General features: G+C 40.8%; 1 protein-coding gene across 3 annotated transcripts in view; it reads right to left on the reverse strand.

The window, feature by feature from the left end:
• The window catches only part of BBS9 (Bardet-Biedl syndrome 9), a 284,336-nt gene extending 262,668 nt beyond the window's left edge, over window positions 1–21,668 (reverse strand). For 2 of the 3 annotated variants that reach the window (XM_050309358.1, XM_050309348.1), the window contains exons 1-5: window positions 21,483–21,668; window positions 20,327–20,447; window positions 15,216–15,366; window positions 13,953–14,017; window positions 11,756–11,869 (exon numbers count right to left, since the gene is read on the reverse strand). In XM_050309358.1, the coding sequence (XP_050165315.1) occupies window positions 11,756–11,869; window positions 13,953–14,017; window positions 15,216–15,366; window positions 20,327–20,438 (442 nt within the window). In that variant the 5' untranslated portion in view covers window positions 20,439–20,447; window positions 21,483–21,668. Of the gene's footprint in view, window positions 1–11,755; window positions 11,870–13,952; window positions 14,018–15,215; window positions 15,367–20,326; window positions 20,448–21,482 lie in introns of those variants that run through there. The other variant, XM_050309368.1, reaches the window with a different exon arrangement.
• Between the last annotated feature and the right edge of the window lie 321 nt (window positions 21,669–21,989).

Below are 21,989 nucleotides of genomic sequence, written 5' to 3' on the forward strand. Positions count from 1 at the left end.
CGGTGCATTCCCATGGGCAAGAAAGTCAGCAAAAGAAGCAGGAGACCTGCATGGATAAACAAGAACCTTCTATCAAAATTCAGACATAAGCAGGAGATATATGTGGTGGAAACAGGTACAGACCACCTGGGAAGAATATAGGGATATTATCAGAGAATGCAGAAATGCAACAAGGAAGGCCAAGGCCCATTTGGAACTAAATCTGGTTAAGGATGTCCAGGATAACAAGAAGGACTTCTTCAAATGAATCAGTAACAAAAGGAATACTAGGGAAAATGTGGGGCCCCTACTAAATGGAACAGGTATCCTTGCAACAGAGGTTGCAGAGAAGGTTGAGATACTGAACACCTTCTTTGCTACAGTCTTCACTCACAAGGCCAACCCTCAGGAATTCCTAATCCAGGAGACCAGGGAGAAGGTCTGGTTTCCCTTCGCTGAGGAGGTTTAGAGACTGTTCAGTCAAAGTTGAGATCCCCAAGTCCATGGGCCTTGATGGAATGTACCCACAAGTGTTGAGGGAACTGGTGGGTATCACTGCTAGGCTGCTCTTCAATCATCTTTGAAAACTCATGGAAGTTAGGAGAGGTTCCTGAGGACTGAAAGAAAGGCAATGTCACCGTAGTCTTCAAAAAGGCAAGAAAGAGGACACAGAGAACTACAGGCCAGTCAGCCTCTCTTCAATTCCTTTGACGGAGGTGTTACAACTCATCCTGGAAATCATCTCTAAGGGTGTAGAAGACACGGTGATCAGGAGCAGTCAGCATGGATTCATCAAAGGGAAATCATGCTTAACCAACCTGATTGCCTTCTCCATTGGGATAACTAGTGGATAGATGGGGGAGGGCAGTTAATGTTGGCTACCTGGACTTAGAAAGGCTTTTGGCACTATCTTCCATGATATCCTCATAGGCAAACTCAGGAAGGCTGGATGAGTGGATTGTGAGATGGATTGAAAACTGACTGAATGTCAGCTTTCAGAGGGTTGTGATCAGTGGTAGAGTTTAGTTGGAGACCTGTAATTAGCACTGTCCTCCAAGATTCAATACTGGGCCCAGTATTGTTTAACATAGTTATGAATGACTTGGATGAAGGGGCAGATGCCTCCTCAGCAAATTCACTGAGGACACAAAGCTGGAAGCAGTGACCGATATCCACAGTGCTGTGCAGTACTTCTTGACATGATTGAGTGCATCTTGACATGATGGAGGAATGGGCAGGTCCTGCATATGGGGAAGAATAACCTCAGCCACCATTACAGGCTGGAAAGGAGCTTTGCAGAGAAGGACCGGGGGGTCCTGGTGAACAGCAAGTTGTACATGAGCCAGCAGTGTCTCCTTGTGGACAAGAAGGTCAATGGTATCCTGGGAGACATTCATAGAATCATAGAATTAACTGGGTTGGAAGAGACCTCCAAGATCATCAAGTCCAACCCTTGATCCAACCCCACTGTGATTACTAGATCATGGCACCCAGTGCCACATCCAGCCTCATCTTAAAAACCTCCAGGGACGGTGAATCCACCACCTCTCTGGGCAGGCCATTCCAATGCCTGATCACTCCCTCTGTAAAGAACTTCTAATATCCAACCTAAACCTCCCCTGACAGGTGCCCTGGGCACACCACCGGCCCATCTCGCCTGTGCCGCCCGGCCGGGGAGGTAGAGCATGAGCATCTGTGCTAGGACCCGAAAAATGGTGAACTATGCCTGGGTAGGGCAAAGCTAGAGGAAACTCTGGTGGAGGACTGCAGTGGTCCTGGCGTGCATTATGAAAAGCACTGGCAGCAGATCAAGGGAGGTGATCCTGCCCCTCTACTCAGCCCTGTGTCCAGTTCTGGGATCCCCAGTACAACAGAGAAATGGAGCTCCTGGAACGGGTCCAGCGGAGGGCAACAAAGATGACAGGGGGATTGGAATATCCCTCTTACAAGGAAAGGCTGAGGAAGCTGGGCCTGTTCAGGCTCAGGAAGAGACAACTGAAAAGGGATATGTCGGTAAGTATGTCTGCAAGTATCTGAAGGGATGGAGCCAGGCTCTCCTTGGCGGTGCCAAGCAACAGGACAAGTGGCAATGGGCAGAAAGCTAGAGAATTGTTGAAGACATTTGCTGAAGAATCCTCTCCAGAATAACTGATGTCACATCCAAAGAACTCCCTGAAAGTAGTTTATAACAAAGTTGAACAGTCTGAACCTTACAACACAAAAATAGTTTACTGTACAAAGTATTAGAGGGAGCTCCTGTATCTCTTGAAGAAGTTTCAAATATCCCCCTAAAATTAGAAATAAACAGGTTGACTAAATATGTTCAAAACCACCAAGGAAACACAGATAATTTTCATATTCAGATCATTTGTGTACATATATTCTAGAAAACAACATACAGAAAAGCCTAACTCTTAATTTGTGGTCAAATGAGTCATCTCTATCAAAAAAAAAATCACCATTCTATTGGTTGACTTTTTGGCAACCTCAGAAAAGACACCACAGGTTTAACAAGCAGGAACAATTTGTTCTCTTGTATTTTAAGCCTGTCTTGTATTTTAAGAATGCTGGAGGCACACAGTGAACACTCAGATGATGGGGAGTTGGTTGTGAGGGGCTGATCGCTGCTGGGGGACAGGCTGGGCATCAGTCAGCGGTTGGTGAGCAGTTGTAGTGTGCTTTTATTTCTCTCTCTCTCCTTTTCATTATTATTATTTTAATTATTACAATATATTGATTTATTTCAAATATTAAACTGTTCTTATCTCAACCCACAGGTTCTATCTCTTTCTGATTTTCCTCCCCATCCCACCAGGATGAGGTGGGAAGAAGTGAGCGAGCAGCTGCATGGTACTTAGTTGCTGGTTCGGATTAAGCCACAACAGTGATGTGGCAGAGTGATTTTTTATAAGAATGATTTGCACCAAACTTAATAACCCAAAGTACAATTAGTATGAAGCATTATAGACTGTACAAGATACATTTCAACCCTCTAGGAATAGCAACTAACAAGGGTTTGGTGACCTTTCAAATAAATTCTTATACATTAGAGACTTCTTTCGTAATGGAGTAGTCACTGACGAACAATAGAAAAATAAACAAAAGCTACATACATACACACATTTCTGAAAGACATTTGAGATGACAAAATAGACTAAATAGTTAGAAACCAGAACTGCATTCTTTTGGATGAAAAAATACGGGGCAGCAAACAAATCTTGCACAAGAAATGCTGGAACATTTAATAAGAAAGTACATATATAAATAACAAAACTGTACATAGGTTTGCAGTAACAGAAAATTCATCATGCCAAACTATTTATTCGACAGGGTAATAACATATACTGCATTTCTAAACTTCAGAGACAGTATTTCTAAACTTAAGTAAAACATCTGATGTGATCTCAGACAATTGACTCACAGGAAACCAGAGAATGGCAGGCAATAGCACTAAGAAGAAGAATTTGGGGATTAGAGTAGGATGATGAATTAAATATGAGTCAACAATATGTCAGCAAAAAGACAAATGCAAGATTGGGTCATTATTAATATAGATGCACTATTAAAAACATATGAGGTAATTATTGTTCTGCCTTGGCACTCACTGATTCTTGGCAGGAGCACTGCACAAGCCGTAACCCCACGTGTAGGATACAAAACATCTTATACTACCAGTGCACAATGACTGCACACATTTGGGTAACCATACTTCAACAAAGGAAATGAAAAAAAAAAGTATCACACAGAATCTACCAAAGTTTTGAAAAACAAGTCTTTCACTTACACATACAACTGTTCCCAAAGTTGTGCATTTCTACAACAGGTTTTACTTCATTTTAATTATAGTGCTTTGTTTGAACAAAATGCAGATTAAATATCTAGCAATTTATAATTGAGGCAACGTTGTGGCACACTGAAGGCAATGGGAATTTTTATTTCAGTTAGGCTATGATCATTATGCTACAATCACTACTGCTAAGAGAAGCTGAAGAAAGTAAAAGGAAATGGATGGTAAGAGGTTCAGAGAACATTTTCCTTGATTATTTTTCCATTCACATGTTCAATTTAGAGAAGATGTTCTAACTCCATTATTAAGAGGAAAAAACCAAAATACTAGCAGGTTTCCGAAGTTATGTCAGAAACCAATTAGAATTAAGTATCAGCAGATCTATTCCATGAAAAAGCTTCAGAAGCCCAGTTCTTTCAAATAATCTGTCCTTACGCAGAAGTAATTTAACAGGAAGGCAACAGTTAGATATTCTACTCCTTAACAGAACAAGCCAATAAATCAAAGTCCAAATTGATACTGCTCCTGTATTTAAACATAGTCATACGAATCATTTAACCTTACAGCATAAAACCCAGTTGATAATTTTTTTTTCTGACCAACACCTAATAAAATTCATTCTTGCAGAATTGTGGAAAAGTTAAGCACAGTCTACCCTTCTTACAAAGTTTCCTGTTACAAGGTTGCATGGTTTATGCATATGTTGTATTTCATTATTAAAAAAATTCCTCCGCATAGCACCCTCTTTGTGGTAACACTCAAACATACTTGGCCTCAAGGCCAGTGCTATAATAAAAGTAAAATGAATTCAAGGCCATTTGCTGAGAAAAAGATAGGTTCAAGGTATTTTCACACTTTCTTGCTTGTAACTTTTTCAGATCAAAGCTGTATTTTGTTTTTTCCTCCCCTTTGCTATTGTTTTATTATTCACTTTTATTGGTAGAGTATCCATCAAACAACTTCAAATAAATCTGAACTACTCTTGAAGCCAACTTAAGGCATTAAGGTTTCAGATGAAAAAGTAAATTTCAAAATTTGTGCATTATTAGGAGGATCCAGTTCTAAATCATTTATCAACTCATTTGAAGAGGTTATATAAAATCAGGATGAATTCACTTATTATTTAACTATTAGACAATGCAAGAATATTTTCTGGAATCACACAAAGCAGTAATAGTGCTTTTGCAGTGCAAAGCCGCTATCTATAAGCAAACACCATTCAAAAATAATTCAGCAACTAAGAAAGCAAGGTTATTACACTACGTTTTCTGTTTCTCACTAAATAAAATTAGAATTCTTTTCAAGAGTAACCCAATAGATTGTGTGTCCCACTGGTAAGCTATCAATGTGCTGTTCCTTTAGTTCTTAAATAGATGACAAAATCTTCAAAATTGAAAAAAAACCTGGAAAACAAAACTTAATGTGCCACTTATGCCCTGAAGAACAATCAAGAACTCAACCCTCACCTAGGAAAGGTCGTCTTCCTACTACAGCATGTGATCATTCACACACTTCCTAAGCAGTTCAGACAACAGCTCAGGAAACCTGCACTTGATACACCACTCCTCAAAGCATAGAACTTCAGTATTCACTTACACACTGTTGTTTGTTCATACATGAGCTACTATCCTGCTCACCATTCAGCCTAATGCACAATTGACCACAGGAAATTTGTGATAAACTGTAAAGCTGCCTAAGTTTCACGCAATAGTGGTTTTGGCTTTACTTTAAAGCACTTCTTTATTCTCTTCATCACTTCAGTAGAAATTTATTGCATATACTTTCCTCAAACATAAATCAACAATTTGACTCAAGGCAAAAAAAGGCAAAGAATGAAACTGTGGCCTGATCTGCACACTTTTCAAAGCAGCAATAAGGGCATTTTTCTTTCACTATAAAAACCATAATACCACCATTGCTTATAAGCAGGCTCCACATCAATAAATCTCTCCTTTTAAGAACAGTCAGACACAAAAACTATATGGACTCTTTCTCAAAATGTAGAAGGACTTAGGCCAACAGCTATAAGCTAACTGAGCCTTAATCCATTCAATAGAAACTGCTTAAGTAGGAGGAAGAGTCATTTTCCAAACTATTGTCTTCTCTTCATTCCATCCTTCAGGTGTGTCAGTTGCACCACACAGCTTGGTGTCATCCTGCAAACTTGCTGAGAGTGCACTCAATCCCACTGTCTACATCATCGATGGAGATATTGAAGAGCACCAGTCCCTAAGGAACACTCCTCTTCACCAGCCTCCACCTGGATAGAGCCACTGACCACAGCTCTCTGGCTGCATCCATCCAGCCTATTCCTTATCCACCAAGTACTCCATCCATCAAATCTATGTCCTTCCAATTTGGAGATAAGGATGCCACACGGGCCGATGCCAAAGGCCTTACAGAAGTCTAGGTAGATGACATCAGTCAGTCTTCCCTTCAACCACTGCAGTCACTCCATCATAGAAGGCCACCAGATTTGCCCTTAGTGAAGCCGTGCTGGTTATCTTAGGTTACCTCCAATCTGCCTTAACATTGCTTCCTTGAAGATCTGCTCCATGATCTTCACAGGCATAGAGAAGAGCCTTACTAGTCTGTAGTTCCACAGATCTTCCTTCCTTCCCTTTCTAAAAATAGGATAGATGTTTCTCTTTTTCCAGTCACTGGGGACTTTGCCTGACTGCCATGACTTTTCAAATACAACGGAGAGTGGTTTTGCAACAAAACTGGTCTGTTCCCTCAGGATCCTGGGATGCCTGTCATCAGGCTCCACAGACTTGTGGCTATTCAGTTTCATCAAGTGGTCTCAAACCTGCTCTTTCCTTACAGTGGGAGGGACTTTGCTCCCCCAACTCCCACTAGAGGTTCAGGGACTTGAGAGGTCTGGGAAATCTGTCAGTGAAAACAGACAAAGAACTCATTGAGCACCTCAGTCTTCTCCAATTTTGTTACTGGTTCTCTCTTGTCCTTTATTGGGGAGGTACACTCTCCTTTGCCTTTCTTTTATCACCTATGTACTTGCAGAATCACTTTTTGTAATTCTTTATATCCCTTGCCAAGTCCTGTTCCATCAGTGCTTTGACTTTCTCAGTCCCATCCCTACACATCCAAACCATACTCCTGTACTCTCCCCAGGTCACCTGTCCTTGTTCCCACGGGCTGTGCATTTCTTTCTCACTCCTCAGTCTGAGGAGCAGATCCTTGCTCATCCATGCTGTTGTCCAGTCTGCCTTGCTTGATTGGGATGGAGAGCTCTGCACTCTAAGAAAAGTGTCTTTCAAGAGCTGCCAGCTCTGGTCAGCTTCTTGGTCCCTAAGGACAGTTTCCCCAGGGGATCTTATTCACCAATTTCTTAAACATCTGGAAGTTCAGTCTTCCAAAATTCAGGGTCCTGACCTCGTGCCTCACCAGGCCCACACTCCTTGAGATCACAACCGAGACATGGTTGCTACAGCCCAGGATGCCTCCACACTCAACCTCTCTAACGAATTCATCATCTTAAATGATGAGCTTGAGTCAAATACCACTGACCCAGAACAACATACTACAGCTGTGAAACCAGAAAATACTTTCCAAGATACTGAAAACTATCAGCAAACATCACTTCATATACTGAAAGTTGAATTGTTAGCACAGCAACCTCTGGTGGCCTAATTGCATGATGCCATGATAGTATAACCTGACCTTATAAAAATTATGTGATGAACGGGTTTATATAAAGTACAATTTTTATAGAGTTGAGTCCTCACCATAGGTAAGGCCATACAACATAAATCAGAAAAATTTATGTTTTTTCACCTTCATTTTCTTTTAAAAAAAAAATCAAGAGAGCTTAAGGTAGAGCACACTCAAGTTCTTTAAATTTTACATCTGAAGTAAAACATGAAGTTTAATAATCTGTTCATTACTCATTTACAGGTTAAGAGTTCACTTGGTTAAGAAAGAGTGTTCAGTACTACTGACTCATAATTTTATGACGAATCATGTTTCTAAAACAACTCATATGCTAGAATTGGAGCTTTGGACAACAAACTCAACTTACAGCTCTAAGATCATGAGGAAGAGTTCAGCAATATGGAAAGGAGACATGCATTTTAAACAACAAAGGCAGTGCCTTAAAAGTTAAGTTCTACTTTTGAAAGGCTGGCCTAACACCACACTTTTTTTAAAATATAAAATGAATAGTAGATCTTCCTATGTCCCTTCTTGATGGTTTTTGTTTACATTTCAGCATTAGTGTTCAGAGACAGCAAGGAACAAACATAAAGCTAAAGCAGCAAAAATAGGTAAAGTTCTGCATTATAATCCCTTCCTTGGCCACACATTTTTAAAGCTGTAAGTCACAACTAGCCCCGCCTACACTATGCTTGACTTGTCTTTCATCTTTGTAGGTGTTTTCCATCTACTATTTTTAAACATTTCCATTAGCTTTATTTAGGATTCCAGCTAAACTTATAAGGGATTTCATTGTTATTTTTCACATCCCTGGCCTTTTAATAGTTGTGCTGAAAGTAAGGGTCAAGTTTATTTTGCCTTTTTGCTGAAGTTCTACAACCAACACAATACATTTTGTTATAATCAATAAAACACTTTTAGCTATAGAGGTTTGCAGAAAGTGCTTTTAAGTCTTGCAGTAAATACACCTGTAGAATCAGTTCAAGGATAAATGCAGCTTTAGAGATGCTGCCTACTAACCAATAACTGTAATGAGAGGACCATCTAGTGGCGACAACCACAATTCACACTCTGCTACTTGTAAGAAAAATGCACACTGTTAATCTATGCAAGCCACTGGTCAACTTTTCAGTCTTTGGCTTTTTTATGATGAGAATAAATAAATGAGTTTGTTGATTTCCTTCATCTTTTCCTGTTACGAGAACATATGTGCCAATTCTTCCACATGTGAAAATTGCTCAGAGATCAAATCATTCATCTGAAGACACTAGCAAGAATGAAATTTAGCAAGGCTACAAAACAGGTTTCTTTACTTCACAGTTCTCTCCACAGAGAAACCTCTAAGAGCCTTTTTCTTAATACAAGAGACAAAAAATCAACAGTTGAGAAGTGACAGTTGTACTTTGTATGTTTTACATCTCCATCACATTTCAGCCAAAGAGATGTGCAGTTTAACCCTTTAAGAGATGGAAGTTTGATTTCCTAAAGTTCAGAGTCCTGACTTTACTCTTCACCTGACCCATACCCCTCATGAATGCAAACTCAATCTTTTTTTCCTTTTGTCAGTGTTAACTCATATGGCTGGGCAGAATGAGGTTCTTTACCACTGAAGGCACAGGATTAAGAGCTCCATGAGAAAGACAAAAAGCATAACCTTCATGAAGAGAAATCTGAGCAGGACTGAGCAACTTCATAGATCAAGTGCTCTGTGTCAACTCCTGCAGCATTCTTTGCTTCCTCAGACGAAAGATCATGTTCCTGAGGGACCGACACACACCCTACCCCCAACACTCCCACAGTGTGCTTTCCCTGCACACATGCTTTCCTCCTTCCATTCAACTGCCATTCTCCTGTGCCTGCTTCAGAGGCTCTGTAAACATGACCTGTGAAGTGCCTTTTTCACCTTCACGTTGTTTCAAGGATGCTTGAGTACAGCAGTGAGGCACATAGTAGTCACAGCAGTAACAGCAGGCAATGAATAACAAACTCTCCCTAACGTTTTGTTAGTCTGCTTCCAGAGTGGGTGTTGAAGTTAGATTGTCAGCAAAGCAAGCTCACTGCTGCACGCTTACAGCACTGCCACCATCATGAATTAACCTCTGCTGAAGGTGAGAGATGCTGTTAGCAGATGCCTGAAAAGAATTCCAGGGAAGCCAGCAGAAGGCTGATAGTAAAAAAAAAAAAATACTCGTTTATTTACAGACTCTCAGTGGCACCCCAGAACATGTGCCAAACATAGAGACACAGAGAGCATGGCAGGCCAGACCAGGACAGGCACTGGTTTACTAAACTTAACAATGCTTGATAGACCTCCATTCTGTTTCACTAGGGATGGTCTTGCAAGATGGAAATAAAACCACAATACTGTCACTCTTAAACCTCAAGGAGAGAACAGAATATTCAAGATGATACTAAAAAAAAAACCTGAAATAGATTCACTGCAAAAGGTTTCGGACAAGATTAAAAGCACATCCTTGATAGGAAATTTAATCAAACAGTCCAGAAAAGCCACATAAAAAAAGAGTATTCAGTGCAGGAAATCTACAAAAAAGAAGAATATAATTTCATTTCTCAAAACGAACCTTCTCCAGTGTCCATTTTGCCAACTTCTCTGATGTTTCAATACATGCCTTAATAGCCTGCTATCAGGTACCTGAACATTCACTGTAATTTTGCTAGATTTAGGTCTTAAACAGAAAGCATCTTGATTTTACAATATGAACGTATACTATTCATTACATCATATAAATTTCTGCCTTCCTTGTTTATTTATGATCATTCTTTTTCCAACAGCAATAAACATGCTTATGTGAACTTGAACATGGGGAAGAAAAAAGGAAAAGGAAAGTTGCAAAGACTAAGAAAAGACTAAGAAAAGTTTGCAGAACTTACCAGAGTTCTAGCTGCTTTGTCAGGACTGGCCCTAGTTTTGACCATCCCACGAGTTGAAAACTGTCTGGCTGGCTGAATAAGTTCTAAGGTAAACAGTACCTTGTGTCTCGCTAGCTTGCAAACACACCTTCTTCGTTACATTACTTGCATCCAGCACAGCTCATGAGACAGGTCTGGTATCAAGACTGGGCTGGTGGTCAGACCTCTATTTGGACCTCTACATTAAACAAACACACATGACAAAAATCCAGATAGTTCATCCTGCAGAACTGCAGGGTGGTGCGTGGGTACTTGTTTTATTTATCCTGAACCATTCCAGACACTCATAGTGCTTAGTTTATGATCCCCTATACACTTGTTACTGCAATTCCACTGTAGTACGCCAGAAAGCACATTATCCCCTCTTCTCAGATTTAGGAACCTCCATAATGTCTTTCTGCTGCTAACAGGAATATGCTTTTGCTCTATACACTTACTCCTCAAGACACTCATAGCATTAATACCTTCTCACCCACATGAGTTGACCATTTTCCCCAAGATGGTTTTCAGAAATTATTAAGTGAAAATCTCTTCACTCAGTACAAATTTTGGTCGGCTGGATTGAAGAAGCCCAGGGACAAGCATGAGCTTGGGGTAAGGCATTGTAGCTTTATTACTAGAAGGTTATTACAGCCATAAAACTGAGGGACTGTCTGCACATATTTGACATATTGACCCAGAAGACTTTCTACCTTGGAAAGTGACTATCACTCTGCCAACAGTTTAGGGACAGTACTTTTGTAGCTGACTGCCACCCCCCAGTTCTGTTGGGCAAACTTTACTTCTGAACAGAAAGAGACGTCATGCAAAGCAAATCTAAATGCTTCCACGTGGAACACAAAAACATCCACAAGTTCAAAAAAGAGTGATATCTATTAAACTCATTGAAATCTACAAACACACCATAAATATTATTGTCCAGTGTTACATTTTTCCAGTCAAAGTTTAAGTATTTTTTTACAAATCTGCATTAGAAATCTTTCAAGACACTGGGTATTTTAGGTTCAGCAAATGAAGATGTTAACTTTTTAACTTGTCCAGGATAAGCAAGTGTAGAAAGGCAAAACAGAATTGAAGCACAGAAGAAAACAATTATTTTCAGATGTGAAAGTATTTTACAAGGAAAGAGTCAGGGATTTTGTCATGTTTTTTAAAATCAATATTAGCCTTGTAAATTCATCTACAGTTCAAAATGTGAGAAAACAACTATTCTGCATTTGATACTCTTTGCCTCACTCTAACTTCAGTTATTTTCAACATGCTTCAGGTAAAAGGTACCACCATTCATAGAAAGATGTTTTCCTCTAGACAGCAGCATGTCACCTTTCAAACTTTCAGTTCTCAGTTAAACAACTCATGATAAGGAATATACAACAAGGACCTTACCTTTTACACCACCAAATGGACCATAAGTCATATTACAAGCAGTTCTCTGAAGATTATGCTCATACATCAGCTTAATCTGATACTGGTTCCCATGTTCCACATTTCCCAGAGCTCCTACAAAAAATGAAGGGTATATATTTATTGCTTTGATCCACACACTGTGGAAGAAGTAAAGGAGTACCAGTGTAAACAACCTGAAAAAACTGTAACTTAATCCTAGTGACTTTGAGATATGGAGGTTCACACTGCTGTGATCAGCAATGCAAAGATAAAAGAAAAAAGACAAATAAATCATAACAAAAATAATTTTGTGATACACATCACATTCTCTGAAAAAGTCTTCATGAATTTTAACTTCCTGACCCCTCCAGGGAAGCAACAGAAATTCAAAAAGTCTTTGTAAGGAAACTAAAGTTAAAGCTCACCTTTTAAGAGTCAAAACTCTGCACCCCATGAATAAAGTATTACTTAAAGATTAATATTAGAAAGCAAAATAAATAAATAAATAAAAAACAACAAACAAACCAAACCTTTGTCAACAGTCACATCAGCTGGGAAAAAGGTGTTTGGAGTGAGTGATATATAAGCTAAATCCTACCACAGCTTTACTATACAAGTATCTCAACACCATCTTTAACAACATGCTGTGAAAGACTTGTAGCTTATGCTAACCTTTTAAGCAATTCCTCCAACCAAACTCAAATACAGCTTTTAACCAATTACCCCTAAATCAGGCCCCTGTTAGGGAATAGATTGAAATGACATGAGGGGGGAAAGCCCTTGCTGAGCAGTAACTAGATAATCAGCAACACCTGATGAAAAACAAGTTAGAAAGTTGTCAGTCAGGCCATACTTCAGTCAGTCCTGAAGGATGCTTTCATTTGTTAAGGAGAAGCAGCATAGTTATTTTATTATGAATAACAGATATGGTATCATGTATAATGCAAGTAAAGGTTCCACTTTATGAAAATGTAATTTGCCATGGAAGCATAAAGAAATAATGATCATTATTTCTCAAAGGAGCTTGTTTGAGAGTACCCATTCAGAGGACAGAAATTACCATTGAAGTATGTACATTTACAGATTAGTGGGAAAAGTCCATTAAGGATTGCAAAATTTTACTTTTATTATTACTTAACTGCCTAAGCCATGCAGACCAAACAGCAAATTATACCTAGAAAAGAATTCTAGACTCACTGTTGTATGCCATTAATGCAAATTTTAAAATAAATTATTTTTTTAATAAAAATTGTACTGGTAAGCTACAATCCTAAGAAATAAACACTATTACAGAGAAGGGAAAGTATGAAAACTGGAGTAGATCTTGAAGTGTCACCTGTCAACAAAGACCATTTTTAGAGGTGTCTCCAGATAGGCAAACAGAGTTTGAAAATAGAGGATGTGTTGTAACCTAAAAGGCTGTGAATAGGAAACAAGCTGCTCCTACAAGAAAACCATGCTCTTGTAATGACAGAGGAGCCACAGATGTCCCTGCACAGAGAAAACAAAAAATGCCCTAATGCCTATTGAATTTTGAAGATGAGTGTACAATTAATAGATGTCTTAAACCTTTGCTTTGCTCTAAGCATACAGAAGAGAGAAATCAATGCACAGAATAGGTATTTTGTGACTTGCCTCGTCACACAGAGAGAACACATCATATAGAATTTCCAGCCAAAGGCAGCAGAGGCAAGAGGATACAAGAAAAAACAAAGTGGTTTCACTTTCTTACCAGTATTAACCTCCTGTCTTCTCGTGGGCTACCTTACCAATGTTCTGGACTTTTAAGAAATTATCTGGAGTTTTGACTTCAGAAATAGTTGTAATTGTTTATTTTTAAAGAGCTAAGTAAGTTGGCATTATACAACCATTTGTTCATTAGCATGTTCAACGGTAACATCCACTCCTAAAACTGTAACGAGAACCAGTTGTTTACAGTCACTATCAACCACAGAGAATCACACACATCACAGCATGTCAGGCACTGAGCAGATCAGCAAACCTCTGTTAACCTCTGGGATATATCTCGACCTAATTACTGATGGTTCCTCTTCATATACAAATTTGAGTGAGAGAATATGACTGCAGTTCTTCAGGGATGATGAGCAAACACTGCATATACCAAGTTTACCATTAACCTAATCCAAACTTTAGAATATACTTAAAATCACTGGAAAGCTTGGATCTGTAAACTAACCTGAAACAGCATATACACAGAGTTTTCGGCAATGCAACACAGCCAGATGAAGTCCTTCAGTACCACTGTAGAAACAGGGTAAAAAACCACTATTTTTAGATAAATTTCAAGTAAAATTTATACAGGATAAAATTCAAGTAATATATTGAAATTGCTTTCATGTGTGGACCAAATGCAAAGGTTTGGGTGTTAGATGCTAGCATAAAAAAGTACTGATCTTCCTAAATTCATGCTAAAGTATTTGGAGTTAATTTCAAAATCAAAATGAATCCTTTTAAGGACATATTTTCAGATTTAAATATCAAGAGTAACCCAGTTTAGATTGAAACTCATTTCAAACAAGGTGCTGTTAATCACTCGTGGAAGGATGATATGAGGATCACCGCTCCGAACAAGTCTTATTCAGCAACCACGGACACTACTTTTTTTAAAATTCACTTTAGTGCTAGCTGTGTGAAATATCTGAACACTCATATATTTCTTTCCCCAAACCCAAGCAGTATTTGCAGCAGAGAGAGTACTTCTGCTGTAACTCTAGAAAATGTTTTAGCTCATTTCGCAGAGTAAGGCATTGGAATTTGTGCACAGGGTCACTCCATGAGTACTTGAATAAAAGAACAATTTCCAACTGATGTAGGCCTTCCAGCTTGTGACCTTTGGTCTCAGAGAACCAGTCTTTCCCATGTTTAGTACGTGGTTTTTCTCTCATTTTCAAAATAAAGTTCATGATGCAGCATTAAAAGTTAGTTTTAAAAGTAAAATGAATCCTTTAAGAACTAAATTCTAAAATAAAGTTCTTCTAAGTAGATTCCCTTACAGCCAGATAAATATAAGCTGTTTTCCTTAGAGCCATCTTTTCTTTATCTTTCCTCTACCTGGGCATCTACTTCCACTAAATTCTTTGGAACTGAAGATCTGTCCTTTATCAAAACGAAAACAACTGGCCGATATTACATCTTAGATCATAACAAGTTAGTCAAGTTTTCTTAATACCTTAAAAGATAGCATTCAATAAAAAGTTATTCCTGTTCTACGTGCTCCTAAAAAATTGTACAAGTATCTGGCAGATTATCCTCCACATATACCTTAAGTAAAAATTCTTTCATATCAAGATGATGTAAGAAGCAGATCAAATGCATACTACAGGATTCATAGATTTGATTAATAGTTGTCCATCTGGAAACTGGAAACTTGCCCTCCCAAACAAAGGAAGAAAATCACATCTAAGACTTTAATAAACAACATAGCCAATCATTTACTTACGAAACAAATTTTCCCACTTCCACCTGCAATATTGGTTCTTGCAACTGCACTTCCAAGAGTAAGTCTTCAGGCTGTACTTCATCTCCAGGTTTCACAGGATGTGGATTAAAGATTCGGAGATATCCCATATAACTGCCCACAATAACTTTATCTAAAAAACAGACAAACAAACAAACAAACAAACAAAAAACACACACACAAAAAAAAAGGATACTACACAATATAGTAGCACGTGTGGAATTCAATTTGTTGCAGAAGTGCTTCAAATAATACCCTAAAAAGATAGTATATTGACATGATTCAACTAGTGCTGATTATGCTCTGTCTTTTAGGTTAAGACAAGCAATTACCTCTTTTGCAGATTCATGAAAATTTGTCAGCAATGGATTCAATATGACAATTATCGTGGTGGTGGCACTGACCATTGTTACTATTCCACCATTTTGGATTGATGTCCACAATTCTGAAACACTCCCATTCTGGTTTTGAAGGGTACTTCAAACTTTCAGTTTATACATCTTAGATTTGTGCACACACATATCACACCAGCAGAAGTGTGGAGTTTTAAAACTGGGATTGACGGCATTTATCCAAATGCAAACTAAAGCCCAATAAATACTACATGAAGTCAATAAAGCTAGGCCTTGAGATCATCTGCTCTTGAGACAGATCCATTATCTCAAACATGAAGGAAATGGCTCCATTAGAGGTCTTTTGGAATTGGTGTTTTAAGAAAGTGGTCATTTGGTTATTAGTTGAATAACAAAAAACTATTAACGAAAAAAAACTCATAAGAGATGCCTCTCATGATAACAACCAACAACTCAAGTTGGTTGTCAGTACTTACTTCCTCTGGTTACAGATCATCATATCAATGCAGATCAAACAAAACCAGTGAAACTTGCCTACAAGTCAGGAGAGCCTTACAAGTACCCCTAAACCATGTTGACCAGGCTCTAAAGTCTTTGCATAGTTCCACAGGATCCCACATTAAAAGCTCAGAACAGTTGGTTTCTTCCTTTCTTCTTCAGCCACAAAAAAATCTTGCCTGCTCCAAGAAAATACTGACTACCTTCCCCACTCATCTTTTCCTGAACTCAGTAAAAAGGATTCCATCAGCAGTAAACTAAATCCATCTTAAAATAGTATTATTAGTATTTTTAGTATAGTATTGGTATTATCTGTATTAATAGCATAATTTATTAATACTTAAGTTTAAGTGAGGACATTTTTACCTGTTTTGGACATTAAGTAATTGATTAACTTTTGTTCCTAAAAAAGAGCCTAGTCTAACCAACAAAGAGAAAATGAAATGTTGAGAAAGTTAATGAAACAGTAAACTCCTATTCCCACAACACTCTTTTAAGTCCTGCTTTCATATAACTATTTTTTTCCCTCTAGGAAAAAACAATGCTGAACTCCAGCAGAAGTTTTGGGGGTTTTGACTACGATACCAGGCCTGTGGATAATAGACGGGGTACATCTATCTCAGAGGGGTAAAAGGATCTTAGCACAGGAGTTAGAGGTCTTGTTTAGAGAGCTTTAAACTGCATTTGAAGGAGGAAAGGGAGAAAGCCAAGATCACTAGAGATAAGCCTGGTGGTGTCATGCCAGTGTTTAAGGGACAGTGTGCTAGTGAGATCCTTCTATCTGCCATCCCAAAGGAGGTAAGGGATGGAGATCTACATGGCAGCAAAGGCTCAAGGGTTACTAATGTGTTAGAAACCACAGAAATGCTTGAGAACAGTCACAAGAGAATCAGGACTTCACAAAAAATGGTGGCAGGATCAATAACCCAATTCTGCACCAGTGCACGCAGCATGAACAACAAACAGGAGGAGCTGGAAGCTGCTGTGCAGATAGAAAATTATGACATAATTGCCATGACAGAAACATCATGGTAACTCTGTGGGATGACACACAACTGCAGTGCTGCAATGGATAGCTATAGATGGTTCAGAAGGGATAGGGAATGAAAGAGAGGTGGTGGAGTAGCCCTGTATGGTAGGGAGTGTTTTGACTGTTTAGAGCTCAATGGTGGTGATGATAGGGGTGAGTGTTTATGAGTAAGAATCAGGGAAAAGGCCAGCAAGGCCTTTCATGGTGGGAATCTGTTATAAACCACCCAACAAGGATGAGGAGACAGACAAAATATTCTATAAGCAGCTGGGAGAAGTCTCAGTCTCAATCACTGGCCTTTGTTGTCATGGGGGACTTTGACTTAACAGATGTCTGCTGGAAATGCGACAGAGCAGAGAGGAAAGTGTCCAGAAGATTCCTGGAGTATGTGGAAGATATCTGCCTGAAACAGGTGGTGATAGAGCCAACTAGGGAAGGTGCCCCACCAGACTTCTTTGTGAACAGAGAAGGATTTGTAGGTGCTGTGATGGTTGGAGGCCATCACAAAACTGTATTTTCAGTTGTCAGAGAAGGAAGGAGGGAGTTCAGCAGAACTGCTACCTTGGACTTCCAGAGGGCAGACTCTGGCCTTTTTAGGAGAGAGTCCCTTGGAAGGCAGTCCTGAAGGGCAAAGGAGTCCAGGCAAAGGAGCCAAAGGCTGGACATTCTTCATGGAGGGAATCTTAAAAGGTACAGAAGTAGGCTGTCCTTGTGTGCCTAAAGATGAGCTTACAGGGAAGAAAACCAGCCTGGCTGAACAGAGACCTTTGGCTGGAACTCAGGGAAAAAAGCAGAGATTATGACATTCAGAAGAAGGGGCAGCCCACTCAGGAGGGCTACAAGGATGTCCTGAGGTTATGCAGGACAAAAATCAAATCTAAAAGGCCACAGCCCAACTAGAATTTAATCTGGCTACTGTCATAAAAGACAATAAAAATGCTTCTATAAATACACTAGCAACAAAAGGAGGGCCAAGAAGAATCTCCATCCTTTATTGTATGCAGGGAGTAACACAGTGACAAAGGGCTAATGCACTTAGTGCCACCTTTGTCTCAGTCTTTAATAGAACCAGAACAGTTGTTCTCTGGTTATGCAGCACCCTGAGCTGGAAGACAGGGACAGGGAGCAGAATGAGGCCCCCATAATCCAAGGGGAAATGGTCAGCATTCTGTTATACCACTTAGACACACCCAGGTCTATGGAGCCAGATGGGATCCACCTAGGGTACTGAAGGAGCTGGTGGAAGTGCTCACCAAGCCACCTTCCATCATTTATCAGCAGCCCCAGCTAAACTGCAGAGGTCACAGCTGTCTGTAAATTACCAAATGTGACGCCCACCTACAAGAAGGGTCAGAAGGACGATCCAGGGAACTACCAGCCTATCAGCCCAACCTTGGTACCGGGAAAGGTCGTGGAGCAGATCATCTTGAGTGCCATCACACAGCACATACAGGACAACCAGGGGATCAGGCCCAGCCAACATGGGTTTATGAGAGGCAGGTTCTGTTTGACCTGCCTGATCTCCTTCTATGGCAAGGCGACCAGCTTAGTGGATGAGGGGCAGACTGTGGATGTTGTTTAGCTAGACTTTAGTAAAGCCTTTTTGACACCTTTTCCTACAGCATTCTCCTGGAGAAACTGGCTGACCGTGGCTTGGACTGGTACACTGTTCACTGGGTAAAAAAGTGGCTGGATGGCTGAGCCCAGAGGTTGGTGGTGAATGGAGTTAAACCCAGATGGTGGACGGTCACAAGTGCTGCTCCCCAGGGCTCAGTACTGGGGCCAGTCCTGTTTAATATCTTTGTCAATGACCTGGACAAGTGGACCAAGTGCACTCTCAATAAGCTCAGATAACGTGAAGCTGGGTGGCAGTGTTGATCTGCTGGAGGGTAGCAAGGCACTACAGTGGGATCTGGACAGGTTGAATCAACAGGTCAAGGCCAATTGTGTGAGATTCAACACAGTAAAGTGTCGGGTCCTGCACTTGGGTCACAACAACCCCATGCGGTGCTACAGGCTGGGGACAAATTGGCTGGAAAACATCCCAGTGGAAAAGGTCCTGGAGATGTTGGTTGACAGCCAGCTGAACATGAGCCAACGTTGTGCCCAGGTGGCCAAGAAGGCCAAGGGCATCCTGGCTTGTATCAGAAATAGTGTGGGGAGAAGGACCAGGCCAGTGATTGTGCCTCTGTACTCAGCACTGCTGAGGCTGCAACTTGAATACTGTGTTCAGTTTTGGGCTCACCACAAGAAAGACATTGAGGATGCTGGAACATGTCCAGAGAAATGCAACAGAACTGGTGAGGGGTCTGGAGGTACAACTTAGATTGGATATTAGGAAAAATTCCTTCACCAATAGCAATGGAAGAGACTGACAAGGGAAGTGGTTGAGTCACCATCCCTGGAGGTATTTAAAGACATGTAGACGTGGTGTTTAAGGAAATGGTTTAATAGTGAGCATGGAGTGCTAACTGTTGGACTTAATGTTAAACATCTTCTGCAACCTAAATGACTCTATGAATCTCCACTGAAAAAGGCTGTACACCAAATAACTAACAGCTCAACTTTATTCAAATTCTCCTGAAAAAGGACAATTTAAAATTAAAATAATTAAAACAATTTTAGAAGATTATGGTCATAGTGAAATCAAACTCAAGTAGCTCTACTGAGCAAAAACAGAGCTCCAAGGTGAGCACGAGTGTATTTATTAATTTAAAAACCAGACACACAAAAAACTTTCCCTGACAGCAAAGACCATTTCACATTATTAATGACTACATAGAAAAGCAGGCTTTACTCAAGCAGAGTCACTTATTGCAATTGTCCCTTATTTTCCAGACGAAAAGGGTTATTTATTTTTCTAAATTCTTAGCTTATTAGCTCTTCCCTTCCTTTTTTTTTTTCCCCTAAGGTTTTTACAACAGCTTGCAACATGTTTGCTTCCATGACTAACTGAAAATGCTTTATTTCAAAGATATCTACCACTGAGGGAATAAGACATGAGAGAAATTACTAGTGAATACAAGCAAGGCTTAACATGTTTAGAAACATACAGAGAGCACTGAATTTGTCTTCTTAAGCCTACAAGGACACATTAAAGATAGCAGACTTAAAACTAACTAGCCAACTAGCCTGGCTAACAAGCTTTCAGGTCAAAGCAATCTTGCAGCTGAGTGGCTTACAAGCCAGCAACCACACAATTCTGAATTTACCTTGTCCACTGCCACTATTATCAACATCAGCAACACACAGACAGCCTTGGTCAAATTCTTCCTTCTCTCCAAGTACGGTGGACCACCAGTCTCTAGCTTTAAACAAGGACATTCTTCTTTACTGAAAAGGAAACAAACCATTGTCAAAGTGTATACTGATATATACACAACTGTTTATATAAACAACTTCTTTGTTAGCAACAGCTTTTATCAAATATATTACACCTCTTAGCTTCTCAGTGTGAGCTGAATAAACGTTAACTCCAATGTAGTTCAAGAAACAGTCCTAGGAACCTTCTTGTCATTAGTTAAATTAGTTGTGATAGAATCTGCTACTTATATGAAGAAAATGCAACAAAATGACAGCTTTTTTTAAAAACGTGAAAAATTTCTGTTACAACCATTAAGTAATAAGAAGTTTTCAAAGTCACAGAATAAGATTGTCTTACCAGGGAGTGCTAGAAAAAAAAAAAATATTCTGAGGCAAATCTTCTGAAAGAGAACTTTTTTTTAGAAAAGTAAACGAAGGCACAAACAGCCATCATCAAAACCTCCATCAAGTAATCGCCTTGAAGATGCTCCAGTGACACGACTAAAGAACTCGGTCACACAGGGCACAAATCAGCTTTTCTGCTCCCTACCTGCTGTTATTTTAAGAATGGGGGAGGGAGGGAGCGAGGAGACTAATCCTTTTTCAGGCGGCTTGACAATAACGTTATCCTAGTTCAAAACTCACAGCCCATGCCCATGAACCTGGACACAGTCGATCCCACAGCCCGCAGAGGAGCCGAGGGGCAGCCAGCCAGCAGCAGTTCCAGCGGCAAGAAGGAAAAAAAGACGGAGATTCGGAGCAAACGCAGCCTTGCAAGCCCGCGCCTTTCCTCTTTAAAGGATACCCCGTCCAGCAAATTAAAGCAGTTCTTTATTCCCCCGGGCGGCTGCCGTCGCTATGCCCGCTAGGCAACCTGCTGCCTCCGAGCGCGGGCTGGCACAGCACAGCACAGCACAGCACAGCCCTCGCCACACGCCCCTTCTTCCCTCCCTCCCTCACGGAGCCCCTGTGCGGCACCCACAGCACCGCCACTAGCCCCGGACGCACACCCCCACACACCCCCGTGGAGCGGGACAAGGGAGGCAGAGCCCGGCGGGGGCTTACTTGGGCGGGACGCGGCAGCTCCCTGGCACGGCGCAGTCCGAGCCGCCCCCGGGGCGGCAGCCCCGCTTCCTCACAGGTGCTCCTCGCCCAGCCGCGGCCCGAGGTGAAGCCCAGAGCGGCAGAGCGGCAGCGCTACAGCCGCATTCCCACCGCCGCCGCCATCTCCAGCATCCTGCTCGCCCCACGGCCGGTGCCAGCCGCGCCCCGCCCCGCGCCCCGCCCAGGAGGGAGCTTGGGAAGTGTAGTTTGGGAAGCGGTGCCACGGGCCGTTGGGCTCTTATCATTTCTTCCTCTGCGGAAGGGGGAGGTGTGGTGGTGCAGAGGGAGGAAGAGTGGCATTCCTTTAGAGCTTCCTGGGGGAGGAGAAAGAAAAAACAGCTAACCCCTCGGCGGCTTGTGCTTTTCCTTCTTCAAAGCCCCTGACAGGAACCCAGCCCAGCTCCAGCCGCCTCTTCCCCTCTCTCCGCCCCCTCCCTCCCCGCTTTCCCCGTGGCGTGGTACGGCCGG

This window comes from Myiozetetes cayanensis, unplaced genomic scaffold, assembly GCF_022539395.1.
Source record: "Myiozetetes cayanensis isolate MyiCay16 unplaced genomic scaffold, myiCay2020 scf1, whole genome shotgun sequence".
In the NCBI taxonomy this organism is placed as follows: domain Eukaryota; kingdom Metazoa; phylum Chordata; class Aves; order Passeriformes; family Tyrannidae; genus Myiozetetes; species Myiozetetes cayanensis.